This window comes from Labrus bergylta, chromosome 10, assembly GCF_963930695.1.
Source record: "Labrus bergylta chromosome 10, fLabBer1.1, whole genome shotgun sequence".
NCBI lineage: Eukaryota > Metazoa > Chordata > Actinopteri > Labriformes > Labridae > Labrus > Labrus bergylta.
Window position 1 is genome coordinate 24,394,564 of NC_089204.1, and position 26,562 is coordinate 24,421,125.

The window sequence follows — 26,562 nt, forward strand, 5'->3', positions numbered from 1 at the left end:
ATTTTATTTGAAATGCTAAACTTTTATAGGCCTATGACAAAAAAAAAAAAAAAAAATTACAATTTTGATTTTTAAAATGCATTCTGAATTGTTCTGAGGGCCGGGCCAAATGTGGGGAGGGGCCGTAGTTTGGGGACCCCTGCTTTAAACTTAGCTTATGCTAAATGAATTTAGGGTGAAACTGCTAAATGTATCCTATGGTGTTAGATTGGGTTGTTATTAACAGTGTATGGCTAAATGTAACAGATTGCATGTTTGTATCTATATCAATTTAACATGAATGATGGTAAAAAAAATAATAATCTTCCTTTAGTTTGTTTGGCTACTCTGCGTGATGACGGATGATGAATTAGCGAGCATCCCCCCCTTCTCCCCCTCTCCCCTTCCCCCCCGTGTAGAGGAGTGACTTCCTCCTCGACGCGGGGGCGCGCACGTCCACATAGCACAGCGCTTCCTCTTCCCGTGCTTAGCTGTGCTGGTGCCCGCCAGACAAGAACCATAGAAAATGGCGAGTCAGTGTAAAAGGCAGCAATGCACAATCGACAGGCGCGGCTTTCGGCAGGAACTTGACTCGTGGAGGCACAAACTCATTCACTGTGTAGGTAAGGACAACGCAAGTTTCACACTCTTCAAGACGACCGGTTGAATTCCGCCTCCGTGTGACCGTTATCGGTGTAAATAACCAGCTCTTACTGGACTCACTCGGGGCATCTCCGAGCGACTTTTTTTTGTCCTCAACTCTTTCCATCTCGCTGCAGTTTGTCAGATGTTGCTCGTTGTCTCCGTATTGCATTACTTGGTTTGTTTTCGTTCTGTTTGACTGTGCGTAAGTCCAAAATGTAGACTTTACGCATGTACGAGCGCAACGTTAACGTTGTTTAAAGGGCACCGTGCTTGCTTTAAAGGGAGTGTCTCTCGGCTAAAACGCGATATGTTTGCTAAAATGCGCGTTCCCGTGTGATGATACTGTATTTTGGATGGGGGGAGGGCGGCAAATGCCCGTGTTGGATGTTTTCAGTCAACATTTAGCTTACTGAAATCCGGGGGGCGCGCATTACTGCATCGAGGAAGTGGTTGAGACCCCTCTGCTGCTGGGGGGGGGGGGGGGGAGTTTCGATTTTCGTCGACGATGCACGAATACACCTCAAACATTGGTAAATAAACATGACACGACATTGATAAATGTAGGGGTTAAGCTCCTTGTTGTGTTTATGTGCGTGGGGTGGAGGGTGGTTGTTTGGGCTGAATTATAGATTTGAGATGGCACAGTTAAAGCAGCATGAAAGGTGGGAGGTAGCAAAACAGGTAAGTGAGGCTTGGAAAGGCAATGTTTACAGTCATCTTGTGGCTTTTTTTGGTGTATTGTTATAGGTTTACTACCATGGATCAGACTGAAATGTTTAAAGCTTGCACATTCAAGTTTGGACTTTTCCTGTGAAATATCACAACATCTAGGCTTTTGGTGCAACAGAAAACAAATCCCACAGTCCGGATGGGATCACTGATTGGTTTTTTTGATGAATCCCTCCCCAATAAAGACATTTATAATATGTCCTCAGCTAGACGTGACTCAAACTCGTCCATTTTAACATCAATCCTGCAAATTTGGATGCTTCTCAGTGAGTCCCAATCATGTATCCCATCCTCATCTTTTCACTATAGGCTAAACACATTGCTGCAATTCCAACAATAATAGAAGAAATTTGATAAACCTGCACTCCCTTTATCTTTAGAAAGCCCCTTTTAATACAACAGATAGTAATACAGTACCCCCCCCCCCCCCCATCAGGGACAACTACTATACCTTCAGCTTTTGGACCGAACACAGCGATCTGTAACAGCAGTAGTAAGAGTATGGCTTAGTATACAGCAACAGACTATAACGGGCTGTAATATCACCAATGTGAGGCTACTGATTGTCGTCACATGACTCACTGCATGATAGATATTGATAGGGTGAAAGTGAACAGAGAAAATGCGAAGCAGTTTCGTTTCTGTATTTGGAGGAAAGTCAAAAGTTGTTAAACATTTGGCCATGGCTGTGTGAGGTTTTTAGGTAATTCAGTTTTTTTTATTACTGAGGCTTTTTTTTCCTTCTAAATACATTTAGTTCATTAAAGATCTCACTCCATTGGCAGCATGATGATTATAAGTGATACTTGGCCTACTGCTCTTAATTATACGAGTAGTTTTACACCGCTTTATTGAAGAGCTCAGAGGAGAGGGAAAGGCTATTTTAAATCCTTGCCAGTCTCTTTCTTGAGCGTTAACATAGCAACAGCCAATGTGGACAGGCTGTGCCATCACAAACGGATTATTCATGCAAAACAGAAGCAGACAGTTGCTAGGTTACCCTTTATGTTTACGATGGAATATCCAGGTGTTTTCTCCCTAGTTTACCTGAAATTCATATTAACTTTTAACAGTGTAAAAGTCAAATTTGGAACAAATTAATTCATTTTAATGTTAAATGTTGCACTCTTTATTAAGTTACTATATTACGTAGAGCTACCTGTTTTTAGAAGGATAAGAAATTTGTGTGATACATTTGTTAGTCTAATGTTTTTGGGTGACGTTGTATGAATATATTTAACAATTATTTAAGTCTTAACATGCATGCAGTTTTTTTTTTGTTGCTATGATATCAAGAGAAAAAAATCCAAACAGCGTTTAAACGGCAAGACAGAAACGATAATTTGAAAACAAGATCGCTACCTCTGACACTGCTGATCTCAAAATGTCAAATTAGATCAAGCTCACACAAAGTGGCTGCTATTTTTAGATCTCATTGAAATGTTTAGTGTGTTCACCATGCATTTACTATAGAAGTACAGAATTGTGTTATCCGTTATTGGAGTATAGTCACAGGAAGAGATGACACTAAATCTCTTTATGATAATGTTTGAGGTTTAACACCCATTATAAACTTTTTTGTTTTGTATGGTTACATGTTCAATCTTTAGTCACGTGTCTTGTGAAAGAAATGTCATAAAAGTATCTGACTTACTCAGTGGCTGGCTAAGAAGGTTTCAAAGTAACCTGAGTTTGTGATCTTTTGAAATAGGGATAGTTGTTATAACCTGTTTCCTTATTTGATTACTACCACTCAAGGAGACAAGTAAAAGGGTTTAACGCTATAAACCAGAGCAGTAAACATTAGCATAGAATATAACCCTTTCTTCACCTCAAACTCACCAACACACATAACTTTAGAAAAGTCTATCACACAACACCAGAAAAGTGGTAAAACTAGGATAAATATTGGAGATGCTTTTGAAAATGGAGAGAGGTTGGAACACAAAAATGTTTAAAAACCAATGCAGAGCTGGATAAACACTGAAGCTTTCAATCTGTGTGTGCATCGAGGAGGGGGGGGGGGCAGCTCTCTCCAATGTTTTACATTTGGACTCCAGTAAAAATTTTAAACTCTGTGTGTCAGAGTTACAAATGGCTCTTTTAATATTTACAATCAGAAGTCCTGTTGAGTGGCGATAACACCAAGAACAACCGAGCACCCACTCAATTGTCACTTGAAAAGGAACAATAGACAATCAGGAAGCAAGCTGGTTGAAGCACAACAAACACAGCTGTGGCGACGACCGCAAACGTGAAGCGTGTAGAGTTAGAACAGCGTCAGAAATGGAGGACAAAAAGGTTGATTTGTGTCAACAACACGAGTGTTTATACAACAACAAGAGATGAAAAACCACCACCATCAATTCTTCTTGATCGTCGTACGCCATGTTTGTTTACTCTAAAGCCGCGTTTGACCGCGGGAGATTACGAGTTTTGAGAGTCGAGAATCTGGCTTGAAATACACTACTGAGACCCTGGATACTGACTTCATAGATGGAATGAATGAATAATAAATACATGAATTACAAGACGTACATCAAAACATGAAACAAAGAGCAGTTATGACTTAGAATTCTGCTTGTATCTGTCAGTCAGTTCAATCAAAGCTAAGGTTCAGAGTAATGATGATCTATGCATCTTATATGAATGAACATCTCATGCTCTGATATGATAGTAGGGTCTTTAACTGCACATTGTTAGTGGTTGGCACCTGGCACCACCTACTTTAAATAGAATTGTGGACTGTAATAATGATGAGTGGTCCATAAAAACGTATTCAGCTGAAAGGCCGTCATACTAGGTGGGCTCATTATTGAAAGCAAAATGGGAAGAGAATAAAAGCTTTCTGATTCGTCACCACAGACTGAGGACAGCTGAGCTACTCAGTCCCCCCTTTATGATTGACAAATGTCCCTTGTGTTTGGGCTTTAATTGTAAAGCTGCAAAGTACATGACAACAGCATCAGCTTGCTTGCTGCAGAATGGCATATTCTGTCCATGACAACAAGGACATACTTTTGTTTGGCTTTTTGGTGGAGAGGGCTGCACGCCACCACCACCCTGCTGACACTGAAATGGACATTTTGTCTTTGTGTATTTAATGTGAGCAGTTAAACTGCAGGCTAAAGACAAGAGCAATTGTCCCCTAGAACAGCAACAACAATTGTCTGTATGTTTGCCTGTACATGTGTTCATGGACCAGCGGCTCCCACATGCAAACTGTGTGGCTGAAAATGTGTGTTTTTGTGTGTTTCGGCAAAATTTGGACAGCAACAGCATGAGCTAATTTGTAAAATGCCTGGAATGACAATAATTCATGCTTTCTTTTGGACATGTGGGCGAGTGGAATTAAAGATTTCCTGAAACTAAAAGCAAGTATTGACATCAGGCAGATTGTCTTGTTTATAATTTAAACTTCAGCTGGCCCATTTTCAGCTCCAGCATGCCCCCTCTTATGAACACTTGTCCTACATCTTCCTAAAAGACTTCTGGGGTTTGTTAACATTTGCAAAATACGGCTTACAGCCGTAATGGTCTCATCCTTAATGCTCTGTCTTTGAATGTATGTGTCCATGTGTATGCTGTGGCAAACATTGGTGTGCGTGCCTTCTCTTTTTTTTCACATTTGCTTAAATCATGGAGGTCTCATATTTGTTATTCAAAGTTATGCTGTGCGCTGTGTTACATCATTTGACTGTCAGTTTGCATCAGATCATGTTAAGTATTCATGGAGTGTGTTTTCCCCCGCTATAGATGTTGCTCAGAGCTGGCAACACATTGCCCACTGTATAGCGTGATTCAAGTACTTTATTTTGCTTGTGATTAACACAATGTGTTATGACATATCAAACACTGCTATCCTCATTCCATTGTTTGTATGTCTGACCTCCAGTGTGTTCCTTTTTTGTGGCTTGCAAAGCAGACAACAGTAAATGGTTTTTAGATGGTTGGGCTTTAGGCTTGGTCTCTGTGTGATGGGCTGACTGGGGATGAAAATAGTCACGTACTGTAGCTCGACTAATTTGTGCAACTTTGTCATCTCTGCACTCATGCCCAGCCCTCGGCCCCATCTTACATGCTCATAGAATATTGCTCAGGGATATCAGTGACCCTCTTCATACAAAATTACCCTCTCATGAGCATCACAATCTGAGAATCAGTACGATTTAAAATATGATGCAGTTTTAAAAGGTAGAACAATATATACTAGATCAATCCTGCTTGTATTTCCAAAGGCTGTCATGAAAGGTGACGGATTAAGGGAAGTTAGTTTTGGCTGCACACCAAAATGAGCTTAGGGAAGCTCCTGTACTGCAAGCTTGTGGTCACTCCTTCTGAGACAGCATGTGTACAGTAGCTACAGTGGGGGATGGGCTGAGTGGGGGTTAATGCAGCACTGTACATCCTCAGCACTCGAGCTACAGCAGAAAGGGTGGGTCATCCAAAAGATACAGTACTGCAGTCTCTAGAATGAGGTTTAAGGGAATCAAATAAGCCAGTTACATTTCTGTCGCCTGTAACACTAATTGGTTTCTGAAATAAGAGATTTTAAAGGTTGAACTTGAAAGTCTTTCACAATACATCCAATAGCTGTTGAGGATTGGATTTTTGGATCACTCTGGATAAACTCTGCAGCTCTTGCGTGCTGTCTTGTTTTTTTGTGTAAGAACATAACATAAATTATTTATTTATAGTCTGCAGGCAGTGTAAAATATTAACGTGTGGCCAGAATTTAAGTAAAACAGTGTTTATGAATGTGAAACTAGAATCTTTTATAAGCCATTTATTTTGAAGTTTCTCTTGTACCAACATTTTCTTAAACCCATGAACATGAAGTGTACCATCATGTGATGCACATCAAATATGTGTGCATAGCCTTCTAAAATAAGACTGACCTTTTGCCTACACAACCCCCCGGAGCACTAAGAAGTAAAGAAGGGTTTATCATACATAATGTTCAATTCAGTGTGACATGCTGTATAGGTTAAGGTTGGGATTTAGGGAGGTTAAGCTGATCCTAGATCTGCGGGATTTCTCTTTCTAAGTGCTGGCGGAAAGGACAAGGGTGTCACAATCTCAAAATATTCCCTCAGTTCCTTTCTCTGATTGGCTAGAGATTTAGGTCACATGAAGGCTAAAGGCAAATTCATGGTTTCTGCATCTGTGTGACATACATTTTTCATATGTTTCTCAAATGGCCTGTGTGTGTGTGTGCAGCCCAATCTTACATAAGCTGGAAAGTAATTAGACGTTAGTTTTGTGCGCTTGTTTTAGTTTGCAGATGACTTTGCAGACTTTGTTCTGCGTTTTGGTTAAAGGATTAAGGCTCCACTTTAGAATTGGCAAAATAATAACACTCCAAAACATGTAAATGAGCTGTAGGTACGATACTCTCCAAGCTGAGTATTTCATAAAAAAAAGAAGAAATTAAATGTTTTCAAGTCATTTTATTCAATCGTCCCCAATTTGATCAGATCCGATGTAAGGTCGGCGTTAGGAGTTGGTTGAGGGTGTCTGTGTTACCCGTGCTACATCACGTTGTGGCACATGTTGCTAACAACTTTTCACAAGTTGACCCTTAGTTGCCACACCCTCACATCAAGTCTTTTAAGTTCTTTATAAATATTTATTAAAACAATGAATGCTACAGTTATAAACTAAGCACAGAGTAGCCCGTTTTAGATTTCAGTTATTTAAAGAGAGTGATGTTAAGACGCAGTTGACTGACAAGATGATGGCCAACAACCTCCTCTTAATGAAAGTAAGAACCCAACAGATATGAAGCATACTCCATAAGTATGAACTGGGTTTTCTCAAGTGGTGGGACAATTTCCCAGCCATGACATCCCCCCCACTAGTGTGAAATCTTTAGTTAGTCACTCCTTCATGGCCTGAAAAAAGAGACTTTTCACTCTATTGCTATCTGTATATGTTGTTAAAAGGAAATGCTCCCATTTTGTACAATAAACCTCTGAGAAATGATCTGTGCCTTCACTGCGCTTTAAATGCCTGGAGGCAATATTAAGAGTAAAAAACATTTGCAAACAAGAAAATAGCTAAATGGGTCTGAATCATCATTTTCCTCTTAAAGAGCTCGATGATTGGCATTAGTGTCTTCCTCCTACATCCTATAATAAATAAATTTTGCGAGCATCAACACTGCAATGACATTTTCTCCATGTTCTAAGGCCTGCAGGTGTGATTCCCTCCCATTTTGGCAAGAGATGATTGCCAGCCTCATTAACTTATCTTAATCTTTGCCCTGTCTTTTCATTAGTCCCTGTTAAGTTTGGATATAATTGGTTGTAAAGCCTGGTGGCACATCATACCTGCATCATTTTCTTCTTTTCTAATTATCATTTTGTACCTTTTGTAGCTCCTGCTTATTATTGTATCTGGAGGGTGATCACTAATACATCAAACCAGAGTAGCTGCTCAATCGTGGCCTAATTCTCTCTTCAGCTTAATTAATTGGTGAATGTCAACTCAAACAGAAAGTACATCCTTTCAAAAGCTCAACATGGGGTTTTATGTCTGTTTATTTTCAATTATAGTTTAGAGTAGGATACTCAATTTAGTGACATAATGCTGTTTTTATTCTCTTTTATTCAGCCATTTAAATTGGGGCCATTCTCACTGTTTTTGTGAACTCATTTTATAGAGCTTGCATGACGGCTATATACGTCATCAATAATGTATTCACTGCACATACAGTATAAGCAGCCTTTCCTTTTAAGTTTAGGTTGCCGCTCCCAAAATGGTCGTGTTTCAAGAGGCTCTCTGCGTCAGCCCCTGCATCACACTTTGCTCTGTCAGTAGTAATGTGGTAAAATTGCTTCAAAGTCATGGTGTACAGTATGACACATTTTTAAAATGCCCTAACCGTAATTCCTGAAGAGTAGTTTGATGTCACGCCACTGCTCTGTCAAACGAAAGTGGATGACCTACTTTTCCTCCCCCTGCCTCTGAAAAATTTCAGAAATAGGATTGGATAGCTCCAGCTGAAGTCCTGTGCACTAACCCAGAAACAGACTCACGCTGCAGCTATAGGCAAGCCTGTGTTTCACCACTTGCCCCCACCTCCCCACCCCCCGCTCCCTCTTCATGTTTGGCTGTTGCAAAGTGGGTGGGAATTTGTAGGGAAGCAGAGCGAGGGCATTTTAACAGATGACAGTTTTCATTGAATTCACTCTGAGTTTAGGAAGAGAGTGGATAGTATGGGCTGGTATTTGTTTCTCACTTACCTGTGAAGATATTCTGTAAGTAGGCCTTTGCTGTGATGTAAAGTTTGATCATGTGTTGGCTAATTTAACTTGTCTTATTTATTTTATTGAGGCCTATGCAGATATTTGTAATTTTCAGTATTTTGTAAAGCTTTTTTAACAAGGGTTTGTTGTGTTGTTGTGCTTTGAACTGTCTTCTCATGCTGTTACTGCCTGGTGCATTAAGAACTATGCACTCTCCCATTAAGATCCAGTCGAGTAGACAGATGTTACCTTTGACCTCTTTAGCGCTTGATTTCTTCATTTAATGCATGTCGGGAGTTTGAATTGGACGTACAACCCCTGCAGCTGTAAACACACATTACATTTTGTGTTAATGCACTGTTTAGCAAAGTCGTGTGCAGAGTGATGCACAATATCTTTAAAACAGCTGGGACAGTAGGATACTACCATCTCATCAGTAATGTATAGATCTTTCCTCAGCCCTTAGATGCTATAGATGATGTTTTGCGATTACAGACTGCTTTGTAACTTGTTTAAATGTAAATTATCGTTCAGTGAGGATTCAGGTTTGCTTGAATTTACAATTTGTTTGCATTTTAAAATAAACCCTTACGCCATCTCCTAGCAGTCTTGTTTCTTTTTAATGTATCAACATGCAGTCACTCCAACTCAGTAGGTGCTTTAGTTGCTTGGCAACAGGAGGATGGAGTAAAAAGTGTTGAAGTAAAAACCTGAAGTGAAAGCTGATAATATGTTTTTTTTACAGAAGCGTGTGGTTGCTCTCAGGGGTTGTCAAGATGAAATAGACAGGCAACAGCACGCCTGAGTGAATGAAATAGACATTATCACATGAGATGTCAGCGATGTACAGTAGAGCACGCTGTAACTATTTTGTTTCTGAGCACATCAAATTAATTTGGGCCCTTGGGCAGAAACGGTTGTCTCTAACATGGATTCATCGAGTGTCTGTATTTGCTGCTGTTTGTTCCGCATCCAGCCCTGATTACGGGTGAATCTAAACGAATATTTGGTTGGCAGTGTATATGTCCAACTGTCCAACTATGTTCCTCTGACAACTAAATATTTAATCAACTTCATGTCTTTCCGCAGGCTTTGAAAGCATTCTCGATGGTCTGTTTGGTCCAGAGCTGGTTCAAGACCTCCAATTATTTAAAGGTAGGAATTCCAGTCCATGTTCATTATCTTAATAGTGACCATTATTATAAGTGTATGTGAATAATCTAGGCATAGCGTGTATTCTGCTTCATATGACAATGCCGCTGTATTGTACCCTCTGGTACCCAACTACATTCTCTCTACAAGTCAGCCCTTCTGGCTGCAGAAGAGAAGATGCCTTGTGTTCCTACAAAGTTGGTGTTTAGGATGGCGTGGGGCCAGTGTAAAAGTCTACAGTGTCCTACAGACATTTTTATAATGCATGAAGTCAGTGACACAATAGTGGGTATTATTTGGGTTTTCATTTCATTACCATTGAGAGGACTGTCAAAGTCTAAACAGCCTTTCTATGACACAAGTTGTGGAACAGTGCTGCTGAAAACTAAGCTAGTCTCACTAAAACAAATTTAAACTTTGATTTCTGCCTAGGAATTCATTTCCATCTAACATTTCTGCCATCTGTTCTCTCATTGATTCTGAACAATGCAAATATGAATGTACAGGACACTGCAAGCTTTAAACTGTCTCTTAAAGATGCAGCTGGACGATACAGTTGTCGTGTTAGTGATTAAGCAGAAAGAGAAACACTGTACTGAAAAACAAACAGTTTTTTTATCCAAGTAAAATGGAAACATTTGCAACATACAAACAGAATCAGGGAGAATTCAGATTAATTAATGTCTGTAAAGTCAATATGTTTTACAAAATGACTTGTGGCCCACCTGCCGTGATAGAGCTCTGGCATCAGCAGCAATATTTGTTCATGTCATAATTTAATGTATAGTGAAAAATCCTGGGTAGTATATCCAGCACAGAACTTGAATCTTTGTGTATTCGCCTGCAGGGAATCTTTTCTTTTTAAACAAAGTTTTAATCACACGATTGTGTTTCGTTGCTGTCATCCGCAGACTCTGAGCCCACAACAGTGTCTGACTGGTCATTTGATGAAAACTGTCTATTCTGCTGTTTAAGGCGAGACAAAGTAAAGGTAAGATGATTTCTTTAATCTATATTTCTTTATGTTTTCATTCACTTCTCGATGAAAAAAACTACAGTGTGTTTGATGATGAATGCATTAAATGTGTCTCATCTATCAGGATGAGAGAGTGTGAAATCTGAAGGCCAAAAATCAATTAACATTCTTAATTCAACAGGAACACTTAATTGGCCTGAGCCACGAGGGTCTTGATGACACACCCAAACCTCTCCAGGTTAGAGATCAGACCAACATCAGCCGACTAGAGAAACAAGCTGAGGAATTTCTTCATGCAGTCCTCACCAGAAAAGGTAAGTCATGACGTTTCAGTGGTGGAGTGGGCTTAGTGTACTTTGTCAGGAAGTTTACATCTATAATTTCTTTATTGGCCTTTCTTTAAATGTGAATCTTGTAATGAATTCATACAAACGTGCAAAGCTGGCTTTATTCCTAAATGTATGAAAGCAGGGTTTGTGAGCGTTTACTGTCACTTCAGTTCAGTAAAGTAATGCATAGTTAACAGTTGTGGCTTGTTGATTTTTCCCTCCAGATGTGCCAAATTTCTCGGACCCCCACATTCCAGTAGTGGCTCGAGAAATCCTTCAGAGAATGATCAAACAGTTTGCTGCCGAATATACCTCAAAAACCAGCTCCTCTCAGGACAGTTGCTCAGATTCTCAGCCTCTCTCTGACCAAAGCCTGCCGACCCCGCCCTTGATCTCAGGGGCTCCCCCTTCTACCAGCCCTGCTACCACCCTGGCTGGACCTGCACACAACCAGAACCCCGTCCTCAGCAAGCTCCTCATGGCTGACCAGGATGCTCCTCTTGACCTCACCATCAAGAAGCCCCTGGCCACGCCTAGTGACCAAGGTAGAGGGAACTTAACATATGCACCAATGTCAGTCTTAACTTTACATCGGTTTTCAGCTTTTCCTGCCTTTTTTATTTTAAACAGATGGAGTCCTTGACCTGTCAATCAAAAAGAACCGCTATAGCAGCATCCTGCCTGTCAGAAGTCCCTGCCTCTCTCCAGCCGTAACCACGATCAAAGGGTAAGATATGTTTCTTTTACTTCGTCCTTTTAGACTGAGGTTTAGGTTGAAGACAAAAAAGTGTTTAGAAACGTACAGGTGTTATGTAGCGGCATCAGTGCTCATGCATTGACTGATTCCTGAAATCTAGTCCTGATATTTACAAAAAGCCAACCATTTGAAAGCTTAAATGAAATGTAAAAACAAAAAGGGTTGTGCTAACAGAAATGTTTTCAGCCACGAGAAACATGAAATAAGATGATTAATTTTTTTATGGCAATTTTAATTTTCATTCACATTTTTTTTCATCACACATTCTTCCATCAAACATGACACCATGTTTGTCTTAAGACGAGATTCACTCATGCTTACATTTTGTCTCTGATTAAAAATGAAATAAAATGGAAATTTGTCCTCCGATAAAACATTTGAAACTAAATCTTTAACCAAAGTCTTCTGTTTTGTTCAACTTTTGCCATCCATACTGGACATACAGAAAATTCCAAAAAATCATTTCTCTCTGAACTACGGTGCAAACTTATAAAAAAGAAATACTAAATATGGGATAAAATACAGATAAAGAAAAGTACAATGATTATGTGCATTTTATCTACACAAGTTTTATGATTTTGTATTTTCATTCATTTTTTTCCCCTCGTAGTGTGTAACCTTGTAGAGCCTCTTTACTGTCCACTCGTCTAGTCTTGAATGTACCTCTGAGTATATTTGGAGTTATAAAGGACCACTGGCTTGGCACGCTTCTGCTGCTTTGAGGGTCAAACTCTATCGTCAGTTTAATATAAAAAAGGCTATTATCGATCTGTAAAGCAAATATGGCATGATTTTAGAGTACTCGCTGTAATTCGGCCATTTAGATTCTAAACATAACTTTTATGTTAAAACCTTTTCACTCTTACTTACCGTGCGCTCCATCTTGTAGACGTTCTCGATGAATGTATAAGATGAATGTATAAGTGTAATTAGTCGATTTGAATTATGATTCATACAACCACCCTCTGCTGGCTTACTCTTTTATTGCTGTGCTTGTTCAGTGGTAACGTCACACAAAAAGTCAAGAGCTTTATTTACATTAGTCATTTTCTATGGCATCGTTATTGTGCCCTGCTAAACACCTACATGCAAAGCTGCCTTACTGCAATGACAAATAATCGCTCCTCCTGGCTAAGCTTTTGAGCCACAGGAAGACCTTTATGTACTCCACTTAATGCCCTTTCCTTTGCTTTCATCTTCATTGTTTCTTTGCCCTTTCTTTTATTTTTTTGTTTCCTTTTGCTTTTGTTGATGCCGATTTTGTAAAGTTATCACAACAAGCGAATAAAAAGTTTTTCGAACTCGAGCCTTTTTTGTTCTTAAAAGTCACTCACACTACAGCACATTTAATAATTTGAAAAGATAGTGATGTTACCAAGGCAAGGTCATATAATAAAGGAGTGGCCAATATCCTCCCCTCCCCAACCCATCCTCCTTTAGAAAAGAGAAAAAAAAAAGGCACTGTGCAAGCTCTGCTTACACCCAATTTCCTTCCATCCAATCAGGCGATCCTTGAGAGCGGACGGACAGGTCGGGCTGTTTATGAGGAGCCTACAGGATGGGAGGAGGAGGGAGAATATCGGCCACTCCAACCGTTATAAGCCTTCCTCATCTCTTGCATACTCGCTGCACATCAAAGAGGAAGCCGATCTGGAGAGCGACCCAGAGTCACCTCTCAGCTCCAGACCCTCTGACCTTTTCAAAAATGGATCTGCTTCCCGGATTTCCAAAACGAGTTTTGGGGCCCTCCTCAAACTCAAAACCAACAGCGAGGCTAGTGAGCACCTGAAAGACATACCCAGGTTGTTGGAAGCTTCTGGACTTTTGACAAAGGCACTTGCCTATGAGAAAGGAAACTTCCAGGAGGCCTGCAGGGACCTCAACCTCTCTCAGCCATCATCCTTTGACCTCAAGATTCCCCAAGTGCGGGTTTTGTCCACAGGAACAGATCCAACTTGGGATTTCCTGTCCACTGAATACTCAGGTTCAGCTTGTGAAAATGGTCTGGGAAAGACCAATCGATCCTTTTTACCCCGACAGATCCAGAAAAAAAACAGTGGCGGTTTGAGTAGCTCAGGTTCAGAGAAGGAATACTGGCCTTATGATACTGACCGCCAAGCTCTGGGGGGAAGCTGTCCTCTAGATTTGGAGTCAGATTTGGCTAACAAGCAGCCAAGGAAGAAACGTGGGCGATATCGTCAGTACAACACTGAGCTGCTTGAAGAGGCCATTGTGGTGGTGATGGGTGGGAAAATGAGCGTGTCTAAAGCTCAATCCATCTATGGCATCCCACACAGCACCCTGGAATACAAAGTTAAAGAGCGACTGGGGACCTTGAAACATCCCCCCAAAAAGAAGCTGAAGCTGATCAGCCGGGCAGAGGAGCAGGATGTTCAACTGTCCATGGAGGGGAAGGACCTCCTTAACTCCCAGCACGTTGCTACTGTGAAAAGAGAGAGTGCATCTGAAGAGAACGGGAATGATTCCCATGATGGAAGCCTCTCGTCAAATGAGTGATATGACCCTGAAGTACTAATAATGATGTACTTTTTAACTACACAGATGTTGCATTTGCCAGACAGCAGTGGTTACTGATTTGTTTTTTCCATAAAACCTTAAGAGTAGTGAGAAGCACTTACATTGGAATAAAAATATTTATTAACTTAATCTCTACCCCTTAACTTTAAATCCTAAAAACACTAATATATGTGTTTGGCCATGTATCCTAAACACTCCAAGAATCTGATTGCCCTACACAGGGTGCCTGAAAGGCATTCTTGCTCTATGTGAAGAATTTACATTTATATAAGATTATGTATTTGAAAATAAGCATTCCTGGCTCTATAAATGTATACGTAACACACAGAGCCAATTGAATCATGTCTAAGGAAGTGGCGCCCCTCGGTGTCTTCCCTCAGTACTGTTTAAAGCACTTGGTTAAATTTTCAATTAGCATAGACGTCTATGTCTATGCCATGTGTGTATAGGCCCTGCACATACAGGTAAAACATGTAGTATACATGATTCGTGTGTCGATGACTATCCCTGTTTTGCAAATGCACTTCTGGCTATAATGAACACTGGAGAGAAAACTTTATGTCCAAACACTACTATATTTTCAATATTTATTGTTGCAAACACAGATATTCAGAATATTTATTTATTATTGTTGTCTGATTGAATAGCATGATGTTAAGAGCAGGATTTGTTTTCCTCACAAGCATGACAGGTTGGTGCTGCCTATATTTTGTCTGTACTATTTACTCTGGAATGGAATCTTTTTTTTTTTTTTCTTTCATTGCCTTTGCTACACTCAGGATCAAATCAGGTTGGGATGCAGTACTTGCCATCCGATGAAAGAGTCTATCAGATACAGCATTAATGTACACACATACTGTAAATATACCTCAGATACAGATATTCTTAATTACTAAACCATCTGCTCAATAAGTCACCTCGTTTGGGGAAGGGTAACATACCCAAAAAACCCTCTGAGGAAACATTTCAGGATGTCTTACTGACAAGTTATGTGTCACCTACTCTCAGATGTATTCACAACCTACCTTAACTAGTTTCAAGTAGCATCTCAGTGCCAGTGTAAGCCTTCAGAGCATTTCAGTTCTTTCGGCTGGTCGTTTCAGATTTCAGGTATTCTCTCTGGGATGTCTTCTTTTGATATTTAAAAAAAAAAAAAAGATGCAAAAGCATTATTTATTCTGTACACGCAGAACCTATTATACATGCATTAGCATTTAGTTTGCCCATTGCGCATTACTCAGAATTATATGTTCAGGTAAATCAACCACACTCGCCTGGTGTTATGAGGAGGTTTTAGTGGCCTAATTATTCACGGTCCCTGATTGTGAATAAGCTAAGCTCTTGTTGTCAGGTACATCCTAACGCTCAAATATAAAAGTACATTCAGGTATGTTTTCAAATGTTTACTTCAAAATGATCTATACTATTATATCAGTCCTGTGTTCATGAGATTGTAGATTAACAAACTAGGTGTTGTGTTGTTTTTTTGTTTAAAAGCTATAAAAGTCATTATTTTATAAAAGGAACATTATCAAGCAATACTCGCAGATGGACTCTTAACAAACTCGCTGACTCTGCTAGATTGCTAACGTTTGCCAGCTATCAAAGTTAGCTTACCTCGTAGTCACTGTTGAAATATAGCCTCATCCTCAACAAACACCTATTTCTCCAGTAACCCGAAAATTCAATGAAAATACATCAAAGTAAAATAGAAATGCTCACATGTTTGTAGCTGAATGGAAAATATCTCAGGCAAACCTTTAAGAATGACCTGACTTACTGTGATTTGCATGAACTATTGTATTCATGGTTTGCAGTTTATTGCTGCTTCCAAAATTCTGCAGAATGGGTTCATATCTCGGCTATTTTCCATAAAGTATCCGTCCTGTCCATGCCAGGGTGTGGCTGGACACTTTCTCCTACCTTCACCACCTTGTCGGGCTTTTTTCTGGCTATACCAAAGCTCAGGTAGACGGCGTCTCCTTATAACGAAACGTTTCAGAAAGTTGGTGCATAGTGCCCTCGTGTAAAAATGGAATTGGTGGCCTATTCACTGTTGCAATTCCATGATATTTTCATTGAATTTTTGCCTGGTTGACTCGGCAGAAGCGGAACTTATCCATCTTTTTTCTATATCAGCTTGCCTCATTGTGCACTTATACCTCAGGATATTCAGGAATATGGGATCATGGCCCATTGTTCTTTCATCAGGTTGAAACATGGCTCTAGAAAACGCCGGCGATTCTTTTTTTTTTTTTCAAATCTTACAGCCTTTTATACTTAACTCAAAGTTGTGTAGAGGAACTTGGATGTTTTGATGAGAAACATGGTTCATTAACTTTAAGCATTTAACTCAGAAATGATGTACAATAAGCCTGGACTGTAAACATGTTGAGTTACTTGAGCAGAGATGGATAGTTCAGGGACTTTTACACTGGTATTTAATAACGCTGTAAGAAAAGTATCGTTTTATTTATACAGGCTAAATCTAAGATTCTCTCAAACTGCGCAACCTGTTGCTATACATTCAGGAACTTTTATTTTCTATGCTGTTTTTAATTTCAGTTAAAGTCTTCATCATTTCTAACAGCCTTCACTCTAAACAGCAGATTAAACATACTTATATAACGTCCTAAAAACACTGATGAGACAGTTTAAGATGTTTAATAAATTAAAGAAGGAAGTCTCTTAGGAATCATATTTTTACGCATTGACAATCATCTTACATTTCACAGAAGTCGCACGTCACTTTCTCACCCAAACACTGTAATACATTTTTTTATTTATATCTTCAACACTTACAAACACTTTATTGACCGGCGAATCAGGATTTTGCCGTCCTTAAAGTCTGTTGTAGCAAATCTTTTAGTCAACTACCTCATCTGGAAAACCCCATATCACATTCTCCTTTTATTATCATAGTTATTTAATGTAGCATTTTCTAATGCAAACAACATGCAGTTCATGGTTAAATCCTTTGAGTCTTTACGTTGATCTATTCAACAGTTCTGACCATGTGTAAATAGTTCAGTGTATCCAGTATAGGTCGTTGCACTGTGATCCATTTAATGTTTTCTTCTTCTCAATATTTAATTTCTTTTACGGGTTAAATGGTGGTGGGAACAGTTTAAACTAAAGCTTTTGTTTTTAAAAATGGGGGGAAAGGTCCATCTCCCCTCGTACAAAACCTTCACATGGGTCTATGAGATATTTTATTAATGCAGTATTCATTAATCAATATAATTATGAAATGATTTTATCACCTCTTAAGTAACCATGAATGTAAATGGCTTTAACAAAACAAAATGTTTCTCATAGTTGTTTATGAAGAAAAGTAGATAATGCTTTAAATGTATATTTCACTGCTGACATGATATATGTGAAGGGATGACATGAGATGATCCCACTTTATTCTGACCAGACTTTGAACCTTATGCCTGAGACAAACTTTAACATAGAACGCCAGAAGTCTTCATAGGTGTGATTTTCAAGTAACTAAAGAGTATCCCTGTCCATTAAAACAAACAAAAACAACGATGTACATATTTTATATATATTTGATTAACTACATATGATTGATACGGGGGAAATATTGCATGATTTGTCTTGATCATATTTGTTAGTGGACAGTTAGTGGTATAAGGTGAAGGTTATCTTTGAGGATGTTTTATTGATAATAGTGAAGTATTGGTGTGTTTACCGTCAAGTCTACAATGTATCTGCTAGATAAACTGTGAACCTGGAATATCACTGAGCCTGCTCACAATCGTATTAAAGGTTCATTTCAAAGTGTATGATAACTCCCTATACAGTAGTTTGTGATTTCCAGATCATTTAGAGACGTGATACACCTCATATGGGCGTTGTGGATAGGTTAACACATCTGTGTAAGTGTGCTTGTAAACTATTGTGGAAATGAGCTGTGACATGGTTTGCTTCTGCTTGTTAGATTGGTTATTTTATTCCTTGGGAAGGAAAAGGCGTGTACTCTGTGTCAGTTCCTCACTGCAATGCTACATCAAGAGAGAGAGAGAGAGTTAAACCCTCAGGGATGAAACGTGTACACTTACCGTTCTATTCAGGTACCTCACTTAACTCCTTATACATTGCAACCAGGGAAGTGAAGTTAATTAGCTTAACAAATGGAACGGTCAGGTTCCAGTTGTAGGAAATGTTATTTTTTTAACTTATGAAACTTATTTTTCAATCTCTAAAAATTTCATGTCATATATTTTGGCGTGCTTTTTTGGAAATATAATAAAACGTCATCTATTTAGTGTTATTTTTATACTTAATTACACAATGAATGTCAATATAGCCTCAGTGCAGGTACGATGTTGACCAGTGGTTGTTTTATCAAACTGCTTTCCAGTTCAGTTCTTCTCTTAGCCCTCTGTTAATTACAAAAAAAAAAAGTTTTCAACAAATAGTCCCAAGACACGGTGCTGTAACTGTGACGATATGGGTTGTAACCTTGGATTTAAAAGTGAAATCTGTAACTTCTCTACTTGCTTTCTTGTTCTTTTCCCGAGACATGTTGTTGCTATTACTCAAACTGAAAGGGGCCAGCATGCTCCTCAAGTAGGAAAAAAAAACATCCACATTTCTGTTACTTACTTAAACCCTGAATATTTCACCTCCAATTTGCCATGTAGCTGGAAACATACACTGGAGAGAGGCTCAGGGCGTTGTTAACACTCTAGATATTATTCTCCATCTTTGCTATGGCTCAAAGACAGAAAGGTGAAGAGTTACAGATTTCAGCTTGGTCTGTCAAATCAAGTTTATTATAAGCTTTTTGTTTTGCAATGTTGCATTAATTGTAGTTAAATAAAACGGTAGCATTTTATTCGTATTGTTTGCATTTATCAAATATTAGTCAACTTTCTGACTACTTGATCATCTTACAATTGCCTGCACGTCTTTTTATTAGAATACAAACGATGTGAAAAAGGGTATTTCTATGTTTTATTACACAAACACAGCCTTGTGACATGTCACCTCAGGAATCTAGATATGGTTGCATTTCTGTACTCACTCCTCTTATCTTGACTAATCTGGATGGGACTTTTATTTAACAAATAAAAAAAAAGCTTTTCAGAGTTATAAAATGATATATTTCGTGCATAATGTGATGGTATAGATACTCCAAAGGTATTGGAGAATTTTGTAATCTACCTACCTCACTGACGAATCTTGAGCCAAATAACAAACGAAACAAAAAAAAACATGCCAGCCCCCTTTAGGCCGATTAAAGATTTGTATTGGCACAAACAAAACCTCAAAGATGTTGGAATTGAAGTAATTCAACATATGTTCGTCCATGCTCGATTTTTCTTTATTGGTTGATTTGCCGTTAGTTGTTTAGCACTTGTATCTAAATGTCACCTTTTTATGCACGTGTTACAAAATGCGTTAACTTAACAAAAACTATGTAATCAATATTTCCCCCATGTATTTGCTCTTTTGAAGTTGTAAACATGTGATGATCTGTTTTAATCAAAGTGGCCCACCATTACTAATTGTGTTGTGCATGTTTCTTGATGTATACTGTAACAAAAGTCAACACTGTGTAAAGAAAAAAAAATGTATTAGCTGTAACAATGTAATTGGTCAAGTTCACCGGATGAAAGATTCACTTTTAAAATCACCTATTCTTCTAATAAATATGCAATGATGAACATTATGACACCTTTGTGAGTTATTTCTCATGTCATTCAGCTCCATCAATTTAGACAGTTTTATTGGAGACTTGTAGAGAGGAAGTGAAATATATCTGCAGCAATCCGATACTGAAACATTAATGACTTGCATGATCCATTGTTGCTTCTTATAGATGTGCATTTACATCTATTTTCTTTTTTCCCCCCTCAGTGAGTCTACGGATGTGTGTGTTTCAAAGACAAAAGACCTGCAGTCCACCTCCACACTGGAACAGTTCATGGCCAAACTCTGTCCCCACCATCAGAGACAGATAGTAGACGCCATAGGTTATCTACAGACTGAGGTCAAAGCACTTGGATCTTCCAGTTCCCAGCAAGACTCTATCTTTACCTCCGGGATCAAGGGAACAACTTGTTCCACTCCAAAATCCCATGCAGTCAACCCTGAGAAGTCATTCTCAGAGTTGAGGTTTCCCAGTGAATCCACTCCTAAAACAGAAGTCCAGGATACGTCCTATTCAATCCTAAGCAGCTGTGAAAAGAAAAATGTTCCAGACATATCCCTGAAAACATCTGCTGCTGGCCCTGCTTTGGATCTTCGCAGCTCTGGGTTAGGGAGTAACCAGACGTTGGCCACCACCAACGCTAATCAAGTAGACACAGAGAACAACCGTCATGGCGATCATGCACCTCTTAGATTGAAAATCATGACCAGCAATGTTGCGGCTGGGAAGAGGTTGTCATGTGTGCTCAATGCCTCTTTTTCATCTCTCTCTGACACTTTGGAGGAAGGAGAGGTTAACTCGAATTCATCCAGCAGAACAGAGACTCACAGTGCTAGACTCAGCTCTTCTATGAAAAGACACAGTCAGTCTCAAGTTAGGCAGAGAGAACTCCAGCACGCCAAAGATTCACCAACTAAACTCTTTTCAGTGCATATGACCATTCCTCCAGACTCTCCACGGACCGCCAGAAAGACCATCAGGGCGTCCTCTGATCATCGGATCAGGGACTCAGCTTATAGGGGAATAGTTGACCCTGATCTCGGCCACTGTGACATCGTTTTTATTGACAAACCAATTACAGAGTGTTTTAAAGAAAGGCAGAGTAACATGGTCCCACGTCGCAATGCTAGAAAGAGCACTAGAGGACACATGTTTTCAGATGAAATCTGGGAGTTAAAGACTGTCCGTACATTGGCAAGGAGGGGCAACTGCCCTAATCCAATGACAGGGCTCATCACATTGGTCACCCCAAAACAATTACTTTCAAAACCTGAAGGGGTACCCCCTGTTGATATGCCTTTTGCTGGAGCATGCAGGGAGACAATGATCCAACAAATGTCCAGTGAACAATTGGATGAGAGTGTGATCCCAGGAACAGGAGATGCTGTGGAGGTGGCAGCCAGTGAAGTAGATATTGTAGTTGAAACAAGTCAGACCGATCAAAGTCAGAGCAAGGGTCAGTCTGTTCCTCCATCTCCGACAAGGTCACCTACAGAGAGTCAAGAAACTGATTTACACACAGATGCAGAAGAGTATATAGCTGCTGATTCAGGGAAGACGACTGGATTTCAAGAGAATTGTGGCCAGGCTCCATCTGAAGCAGGAAAAGACGAGGAGCCTGAGCCAAGAGAGGAGATTCATGACAGTACAGAGCAAATTGTAGCAGAAACAGTCCTAGAACCTCTACAGAATAATATACTGGAAGAAACTGAGTCCCAGCTTTCATCAGAGGAACTTCTTAATAGTGAGCCTATCCTTGAGCAGAGTAGCAGCACCCCAAAGCCGGCAAATCTGGAGGAAGAGACGGAGACGGAGACAGAGGAAAGTACAATGGAGAAAGTACAAGATGAGCGACCTCAGGAAATGCAGCCAGAGACACAGGCACACACTGACAACGCTGAAGTTAGAGAAACGTCCGTACCCACAGGGTCAGCAGAGGAGCTGATGACAGAAGAGTCAGAAATGAAAACTTCTGAAGCAGCTGCTTTACCTTCAGAGAGTGAAGATGGTCATGAGGATGGCAGTGATGACTTGTCCTCTAAGACACTGGATGCGCTTTTGAAGGAATTACCGCCTTGGCGCAGAAAAAAAGGCACAGTAATTTCTCCGCCAAAACAATTGCCACCAACAGAAACCGTTGTAGTGGGTTACGTTAACGGAAGACCTGTATCAGCCAGTGACAGGAGTTTGCGGCGTAAATCAAGTAACAGCACAATACTCACTAAAATGTCAACTAAGCGTCCACTTAGAACAAGCCAGACGCCTGCTGAATCTCAAGTATCACCACCCAAATCAAATATCTCTTCCATCTCACCATCAAAATCTGCTGCTACCCATTCTGCTCCTTCTACAGAGCACCTACCTACACTGCCCCTTCCTCCTTCGCTTCCTGTCACTGCTCCACAAGTCATTTCATCCCTCCCCGCAGCCACTGAACAGTCCCAACCGAACGCAGTCCAAGAGACAACGGTGGAGTTAAACACTGAGAAAACCCAGCCAGTAGAGACAACCTCTGAAGAAATACTGAACGATGTAGAAACTAGATTGCAAGCTAAACAGAAACCAGGGTCAGCAAAGGCTGCAGAAGATGACAGTAAGAATGAGGCAGAGCAACCAAGCGGTGAGGAATCAAGTCCGTTAGAAAATCAAAGTCCTGAAAAGACTGAGATGCAATCACAGACCGGACAACAGAGAGGTAAACGTGTTCACAGAACGGAAGTAGAGTCTTTGCTCCTTGAGCCATGTGTAGCATCTTTAGTGGACTGGTCTGCAATGGAAGATGATAGTAGTTCTTCTGTGTCTGAGAAACCCACAAGAATGCCATTAAGGAGTGAGAGAAGTAAGGTTGGGATGTCCCCCCAGTCTGTTACTCAGACACCAGTGGACAACAAGAAATCAGCTCTGAGATCACAAAGATTGGCTTCACCTAATGCCCCCACAGTCACTGCAGCTGCTAGACAGAGTGAAGTAGCTTCCCCTGTCAGAATAATACCAGAAAGAATGACTAAAGCCCAGGTGAAGTCCCCTCCAGCATCTACTTCATCTGGATTGCCCCACAGCTCAGCCAACCCTCTTGTTACACCTAGACGTGAGCCCCCAAAACAAACGAACCGATTCTTTGAGACCCTTACTGGAGAAGAAAACCAACACCTTATTACAAATCTGAACCATAAGTACGATAAGATGCAAAGAGGATGGGTGCAAATGGACAAAGAGGGTCAGCCAGTGATAAAATACAAAAACAAAGCAGACAGACAGGCAGCCATATGGAAGAGCAAACGAAGGGCCAAAAAATCAAAGTCTTTGGAGCACCAGAAATACTCACCAGTTCAAATGCTCTTCATGAAAGGTTTTAATCTCACCAGCATTTGTCGCTGGTTCCTTGACTCTACAGAAACAAAGTCCCTTGTCATCGTCAAAAAGGTGAATACACGTCTTCCTTCAGAAACTCAGCTGTGCTTCCACAGCTCGTCTAGTGCTGGGACCTCTCAGGGGGTATTTCCAAGCCTACAGGCAGAGCGCTTAAAGAAACATTTGAAGAAGTTTGCCATTGCCTCTCCTGTAAAAAGCAACCCCAAGAGTCAGAAACTGATTGCTAAAGCACTGGAGCAAGAGGGAATTGCTTTCAAAGGGAAAGAGAGGAGAGAACTCCTCAGTGCAACTCAGACTATTATTAAGTCGCTCTCTGCTGAAGCCAGTGCACAGAAAGGTGAAACTCACAAATCCTCTGGTAAATCAAAGAATCCAGCCAGTGCAAGAATCTTGAGAAAATATTCAAACATCAGAGAGAAAATGCAGGTTCAGCAAACCAATGTTAGACTGAATAAGGCCTCAAAAACTATCAAAACTAGCAGTTTGAAAAGACTAGCTAACACAAAGTCGACCGCCAAGTCAATTCTGAAACCATCACTGAAGGCGCAGAAGTCACCCCTACCTGCCAGTAAACAAACGAAAGAGCCTGCAGCTAAACTACAGAAGAGCAAAACGTTGGCCGACAAAAAAACGACAAAGCAGTCTGTTCAAAACAGGGTCGTCAAAGCCCAGAGCAGTGTTAAAGCGCCAAGAGAAACGACTAAAAAAGAATTGCCAAAGAGAAGTTCTCTACGTCTGGGGTCTCCTAAAAAACCCGACCAGAACCCTGCTGAAACATCTAAAAGCAAGGTCGACAGTAAAAAAGAAATAAAAGCCGAGAAGGTAGAGGTTGAAAAACCAGCTGTGAATAAAATGAATGCTGCACGAATTCAACCGAAAGAGTCAAAAAGTACAGTCGCTGAAATCAGAAGTACAGAGACTGCTGTTGAAACCCCTCAACAGAGCGTGGTTCCAGCTTCACCTGACCAGGTACTAACAAGGTCGCAGAGAAAAATGGAGGCTGTGGTCCCTGCGAGTGGTAGCACAAGTCCTGCTCTGAAGAGGACCACAAAGTCGATGAAGTCTCAAAATGCATCTCCTAAACCAGACAGGAAAGTGGACGAACCGGCGTTGACGAGAAGTGGAGCTTTAAGGGCTCCTACAAAGAGGGGACGCCCGGCCTCGCTGCCAAAAAGTTCAGTTAAGGCGCCGACGAAGAGAGCTCAGCAGCTTCCAGAGACCCCCGCCAAGCGCACCAGGACATCGCTTGCAAAATAGAAGAGACCGGCAGGGAGAGATCATCTTTATTTTGTGACTTTCTTTAATCCGCTATATATTTAGAAGTAACAGAAGTATCTATTTTCTACAACCGCTTCAGAGGAGACCTTTTTTTCAAAAGGCAGAAATGTCGAGAGGAAACGGAAATCGATTTATGCTTTTGTAAAGATTCAGTGTGAAAACGCAAATGTTTGCTTGCTCTGTTTATGGACGACACTAAAGTCCCACATGATGTCTAGCAGATGCAGTCGCTGTATGGCTTTGTGTTTCAGCACTCTTATGACATGGCTGGAGATAACGAAGCCTGTCAGACTGCATCAATCTGTGATGTTGTTCATCCCTACTTTTAAAATTCAGTTATTAAGGTGACATTTAATCCCTTCATCTTCTTGTCCCCCCCCCCCCCCTCATGTTGAGTGTAATTATTGTTTTAGATGACAGCATTCACTGAACTGATCAGAGAGCTTGCTATATGATGGTAGATATCTTAACTAAAAGTAACCAGGCAGCTTGTATCTCCAGCCTGTCTTCCAACCACAACATTGTGAATATGTGACTGTTGTGACCAGGTGCCTTATTTATGAAGTGTAAAAAAAAATAGAATGTGTAAAAATGTGAAAAGTCCTGTCCTTTAGTAAAAACAGCTTTCTTTTTCTGGAGAGGCAGTGGACTTGTGTTTGCTTCCCCCAGTGTGCACATTTTTACGTTCCACCTCTTGCTTCAAGTGTATAATCTCCTGTTGACTGAGGCTTACTTTCATGCCCCCCCCCCCACGGTCACAGCATTAACATAAATTGGTTCTCATGTAGTTGTTTTAGAAGTTAAATGCAATATTAAAAAAACTGATGTCCTCTGTATGTACCATCATGCAAAGGCTTTTGTTGTTGTTTTGGGTCAGTAACCTCATTGTGTACTTGTGTAGTCACTTCTGACCGTTGAACCCGTTGCCGTCTTCTCACAATAGAGACTTCACTTGGTTTTTATTTATCTGCATGAAATGTCAATATGGAGACAGTCTCTGCAACTTCTTAGGATGTTGCCTTTCTAGAACTGAAAGCCCAGAATCTTTGAAACCTCACTTTGAATGCACACTCAGTCCCTGTCAAAGAGCTTCGCTGAAAAGCAGACGATTGTGTAATACTGACTTATGTATCAAAATATTTCAAAGTAACAAAGAAAACTTTGTATATTTTGTTGGTTGATATGAATGAAGGTTATGGTCTCTTAAGCATTAACAGCTAGGTGATAAAATTGTCCCTGGTTTGTCACAAGTTGGAAATGAAAATCATGGAATATTCCAATCCTACATTTGATTTTTTTTTTTCCCCAAGTATGTTGCAGTTTTATATTCTAATATTTCTATTGTCATTGACTGTCTGGCAGATGTTCTCAGAATGTGAAGTTTCTATATTTTCACAATATTAACTTGCATTGGTGTGTTGTCAAAGGAAAACAAATACAGTTTTTAGCACAGTGTGTTTTTGTGTTTTTTTTTTAATCATGGTCATTTCTCTTTAGAGAGTAAAACATCTGAAATGAAAAGAACATGTCTGTCATGTTTTTATTGTTATTTAAGAACTCCATGTAGGCTTATGCATTTAGAAAGAATCCAACAGCCCACCAAATACCAGACTTGAACATGTTAATTCTTTACAGTTGCTATTTAAATATCTTGATTTTGTATATTAGAAAAGAAATAACGGCTTTATTTGTGGTAATCCCAAGAATGATGCATCTTTATGTTAAGAACTCTGTATTTTTGCTGGAATTGATATAAAGATGTTTGAATTTTATGATTGGTTTCTTGTCTCCTTTTTTTCCCCCCAAAGTATAATTATTTAATAAGACAGTTGTTGATTCATATTGTTAGAGGGACCAAACAAAGGAAATGAATCGAGCAACAAGATGAA

General features: G+C 40.0%; 1 protein-coding gene across 2 annotated transcripts; it reads left to right on the top strand.

The window, feature by feature from the left end:
• Window positions 1–410: 410 nt before the first annotated feature.
• Window positions 411–26,445, top strand: wu:fc17b08 (ligand-dependent corepressor). Of its 2 annotated transcripts, none has more exons than XM_020651005.3 (7): window positions 411–602; window positions 9,693–9,758; window positions 10,667–10,746; window positions 10,913–11,045; window positions 11,285–11,605; window positions 11,691–11,787; window positions 13,323–20,038. In XM_020651005.3, exons 1-7 carry the CDS (start codon window positions 506–508, stop codon window positions 14,332–14,334), a joined length of 1,806 nt encoding a protein of 601 aa, XP_020506661.2. In that variant the 5' UTR covers window positions 411–505; the 3' UTR covers window positions 14,335–20,038. The 2 variants fall into 2 exon arrangements, with proteins under 2 accessions (XP_020506661.2, XP_020506660.2); XM_020651004.3 differs by lacking the exon at window positions 13,323–20,038 and adding an exon at window positions 20,230–26,445 and having other exon boundaries at window positions 439–602.
• Window positions 26,446–26,562: the final 117 nt, after the last annotated feature.

Coding starts and splice junctions, on each gene's coding strand:
- wu:fc17b08 (XM_020651004.3), top strand. CDS start 506: ATGGCGAGTCAGTGTAAAAGGCAGCAATGCACAATCGACAGGCGCGGC. Junction 10,747..10,912: donor TAAGGCGAGACAAAGTAAAG/GTAAGATGATTT, acceptor TTAATTCAACAG/GAACACTTAATTGGCCTGAG. Junction 11,606..11,690: donor GGCCACGCCTAGTGACCAAG/GTAGAGGGAACT, acceptor TATTTTAAACAG/ATGGAGTCCTTGACCTGTCA.